This window comes from Lactuca sativa, chromosome 3 (assembly GCF_002870075.4).
Source record: "Lactuca sativa cultivar Salinas chromosome 3, Lsat_Salinas_v11, whole genome shotgun sequence".
Classification (NCBI taxonomy): Eukaryota; Viridiplantae; Streptophyta; class Magnoliopsida; order Asterales; family Asteraceae; genus Lactuca; species Lactuca sativa.
Genome location: NC_056625.2, coordinates 38,050,556 through 38,055,228, shown reverse-complemented (window position 1 = coordinate 38,055,228; position 4,673 = coordinate 38,050,556). Strand labels below are relative to the sequence as shown.

The window sequence follows — 4,673 nt, the reverse complement described above, 5'->3', positions numbered from 1 at the left end:
ATACTTGCATTTCTAATGTTCGCATCACAAAGTAGAATGTTAAGAAAATGATCCTTACATTTATCAAGCCTTGATACAAACTCCTGTCTTGGTTCATGATCCATGTAAATCCTGTGCAGCTCAAAATCCATCTCATTTAACCCAGAAAATGGCTAGTAAATTCCAGCAAATGGGTCGTCGTAACCATCGTCTGAAGAACCCATTTCTAACCCCTGCACAATCGCAACCATTATCATGAAAAGCAAGCAATTAATGGAGATGATTTCTCGTAAAAACCATGATCAGAAAGTAATTTCTTACCTCTTGAAAAACCCTAGCTTCAGATAATGAGAATGCTTCACCGGATGGAGTTTAACGATTAAGTTCCTATTACCTACGCCTGAAGAAGTACTAGCATGGGAGGGTGGTAGGTGTCTGTCTCAATGTTGACAGAGTGTTAACGGAGGAGAGAGGCTTAACAATGTTACCGGTTGAAAATGGGGATGTAACCGGTTGGTTAAGGGGAACCAGTAAAAAACATTCAAATGAAACATGAGGGGCAAATGTTAGGCATCTATGGCAAAAAAATCGATTTTGGGCATAACCGATTTTTTATGTAAATTCGGGGGCTTTTATGACAAAAACCCTTAGTATATATCTGGTAAATTTGGGGGATTTATAGATTTCTTAATCGTTTTTATGAGTTTTCATTTCCTTTCAACCACATGGCATCAACATGGCCCTCGATGCATTGTGTACATGGATAATTATGTTGACCACATATCACCATCAACGTCCAACCATCATATTGTTTTATATATGAACCTATGAATTGAAATTTAAAATTGGCTTATTTGGTGCTAATTTTTCTATTTTGTTTCTTTAATTTTGTATTCACTGTCGTGGTCACAAATTAGTGTGATGTAAGACAACAAACAATTTCCATTTGCCTTTGATCTTCTCATGACAGATGACATAACCAAGAGATAATGTCGTGTTTTGCATCCATTCTATGTGTTTTGAAAAAATAATTTTTTTTATGAATAACCACATATCTAGAACATATTCGGATTAAAAAAAAGATTTTTACTTTAATAAATGTCACTTATTTACAAGCACAACTATTATAAATAATGAAAAGTTCCAAAGATTTACACAAGAAAACAAGAAATAGTATATATATATATATATATATATATATATATATATATATATATATATATATATATACATGTCCTTTCGAATTACAAAGTACAAGTTAAGATATTCAAACATCCAATTTTCTAAACAAAATGGAGAAAATTTATGAATGTGTCATTTAAGGATCTGAGAAGTATCCGCCTATCAAACCAATGAGTGACACCCCACAAACAAACACGAAGGAGAAACCTTTCTTACTTCTCCTATCCTGCAAAAAACAAGTAAATGACTAAAATGTTATCCATTATTGGTAAACCTACATAAAATTGTTATTAATAGATTTTGTAATCATAATAAATAACTAAAATTTCCTTACCAGTTCCAACTGAAGGGTCTCTTTAGCTTCAATGATTATACTGTTCTGATAGGTTAGGCTAGAGATGGTGGATTTGGCCTACAAAAATATCCGTAATCCGAATAAATTACTAAAATGTCCTCCATTAATTGTAAACCTACATAAAATTGAATAGTAACAACATCATGACTAACCTCTTTGAGTTGATTTTCTAATGTACTTTCCTTCAGTTTCAACTCCTTAAGTTGATTAGACAATCTCAACCTCGTTTCTGGATCCTCTTTCACAATCTTTACAGGCTTAAACTTCGAATTCTTGGGGACATTATTCCTATTAGGATCATCAGATAGCTTTGACTCCTCTATGTTCAAACCACTTTTGACTTCCTTAGCATCTTCAATTTGCTGCAAGAAGAAAAGTTGAATTTTATAAAACATATGTGTGATACTAAAAACTTAAAAAGAAGGCAATACCCAAAGCATTGTTGAAAATTGTAAATTCATCATACAAAAAAATAATAACAATACTCAAGTCCCATGAAAAGAAACTATGTATCAGTCACCTTATCCACTGAGAAAACATTTTTGTCTCTTTTCACCAAAACATCTTCTTTAATTGAAGATTCGTTAGAAGGTTCTTTGTCCAACACTTCGTGTTTGTGTTCATGTGAAACTTCATTAGAAGGTTCCTTCTCCAACAATTTGGGTTTGTGTTTTTCGTGTGAAGCTTCATTAAAAGGTTCTTTCTCCAACACTTTGTGTTTGTGCTCTTCATTAGAAAGTTCTTTCTCCAACACTTTATGTTTGTGTTCTTTTAATGAAGCTTCATTTAATGGTTCTTTTTCCAACACTTTATGTTTGTGTTCTTTTTTATGTGAAGCTTCATTAGATGGTTCTTTCTCCAACACTTCATGTTTGTGCTCTTCATTGGAAGGTTCTTTCTCTAACACTCTATGTTTGTGTTCTTTTGATGAAGCTTCATTTCGTGGTTCTTTTTCTAACACTTTGTGTTTTTTTTCTTTATGTGAAGTTTCATTAGAAGGTTCTTTCTCCAACACTTTGTGTTTATGTTCTGTATGTGAAGCTTCATGAGGTAGTTCTTTATCCAACACTTTGTGTTTATGTTCTTTATGTGAGTCTTCTTCATTAGAATGTTCTTTCTCCAACACTTTGTGTTTATGATCTTTAAGTGAATCTTCTTCATTATCATGTTCTTTCTCCAACTCTTTATCTTTGTGTTCTTCTACTGGTAAATCTTGCTTGCTAACTAGAACAACCCTGAGCTTCTTCTCTTCAACATACTTACCACTGCTTTTGGAGAACTACCAAATACAAAAATGAGAGCAATAATAATAAAAATTTGAGTAAAGGACACAATACTTACTAAGTCAACAGTGATATCTTCTTCTTTTGTCCCAGAATCAACAACTGTGCTTTGAATTAAGAATTTATCCTTGCATTCCACTTCAGATGGATGTGATCTTAGACCTTGCATGGTAACTGCATAACAACAATAAAAGGATAATATTTTATCACTTTTTGGAAGCAAAATGGATTAGGCTTTAGAGTCCACACATACCTGTGAAACTGCATTCCGACTTTGGGCTAATGATGCCCGAATTGGGTCTTACACAAAATCTTTTTGGTGATGTGGTCTTCACCTGTCCAATGAAAATGTTCTATATGTGACCAAAATATAGATTAAAGGATAATTGAATTTACTTTGATGGATACATTAAGCGAGCATGAATTACCTTATAAGCAACATACTCATCAGATATGTTGGAGATGTGAACTGAAGAGGTACTTTGTTTCTTGATTTCACCTATAAAGATAACGGGGATTGTTTATTTGGGGAAATCAAATAAGTGAATAGAAAATATAGACTCGAAAGTGGATAAGTTAAGAAAACAAAGCAATCATGATAATCGCTCTATGTTATATATAGTGACAAAAGATTACACCAGTTTATAAATTGTTGACAGTAATCTATACGTATGGGTTACTTAAAGTATATAATCAAACAAAAGAAACAAACATTTAGAACTCGATCATAAATACACAAATCTACTATATTAACCTCAAATACTAGAATCCCAAATCCTCTATTAATTCTATTAATTAATTAAATACAAACTTAACTATAATGCATACTCACCGAGTCCCAAGGAAACAAATTTTTTGTTCAAAAAAGGTATAGATTAAGAAGTTCGTTCTTCACTCTAAGATGTTAATTAACCACGATAAATCACTATGGCAGTTAAGTATATAAGTTAACTTTTTTTGTCACTAAACATTGAAAAGATTGAGGTTTGATATATATTACACAAAAAATGAACAATCACAAGCAAAAATCAATGAAAACAAGAAGAGATCTCAAATTCTCAATGTCGTGTAGGTAGAATTACTAGAAGCTTTGAAAGGTATCATGTAGGTATTTGTTATAGTAGTCAAAATTAAGAAAAATCCATTTTGTGGTAACATGTTATTGTGCTCGTTATAAGCATTTCATTTAGAAAACATGAGTCTCACACAACCATTTTGGGTGATTTAGGAATATCTCCTTTCTAACCTAGTCCATTGAAGAAAATCATTGATGCCCCAAAACTATAGTGATTCACTTCTTTATGCTTGATCAATGCTTAGCACGCCTAACTAATTTGGGAAAAAAATCCTTGTTTGAGTGGTCTCTAATTGCGGGATAGGCGATGCACTGAATGAAGACATTTGCGAACAAAATTGTAAACTAACACGTTATTTTTTTCATTGCATATTGAAAACGAAATCTCCTTACATATGAACTTGATTGATGATCCATCGAGTTCCAATAATTTTCCCCCCATGTTTCCTTCTTGGCTAAAACCGAGGTTCGTTGAGTTAATCTTTGAATGTATACGCTAATCGCAATCGCCACATAATCAATCATCCATAAATCCACATCTGTGAAATTTTATTTTGGAAATTTTAGATTCCCTTTCAAGGGGATTCAACCGCACAATTTCTACGAGAATCGGCAATATGTATATATAAATGATCTAATTTTACCAAATTAGTGGAGAATTGAAAGGTACCGTGAGGTAGAGTTGACCCTCAGAAAAGGATTCGACCATCCAGGACTTCATATGATTCATCATATTCGGTGATTCATCTTTAACCTCTAGAATTTTTGGGTTCTATCTGGGTTTGTTATTGCTGCATGG

At 32.7% G+C, this 4,673-nt stretch overlaps 1 protein-coding gene across 1 annotated transcript; it reads right to left on the bottom strand.

Moving 5' to 3' along the window:
- Positions 1-1,248: 1,248 nt before the first annotated feature.
- Positions 1,249-4,408, bottom strand: LOC111905233 (uncharacterized). The gene is made up of 8 exons (XM_052770021.1): positions 4,268-4,408; positions 3,228-3,298; positions 3,053-3,134; positions 2,858-2,973; positions 2,037-2,795; positions 1,669-1,878; positions 1,496-1,573; positions 1,249-1,387 (listed from the first exon to the last, which is right to left on the bottom strand). Exons 1-8 carry the CDS (start codon positions 4,314-4,316, stop codon positions 1,298-1,300), a joined length of 1,455 nt encoding a protein of 484 aa, XP_052625981.1. The 5' UTR covers positions 4,317-4,408; the 3' UTR covers positions 1,249-1,297.
- Positions 4,409-4,673: the final 265 nt, after the last annotated feature.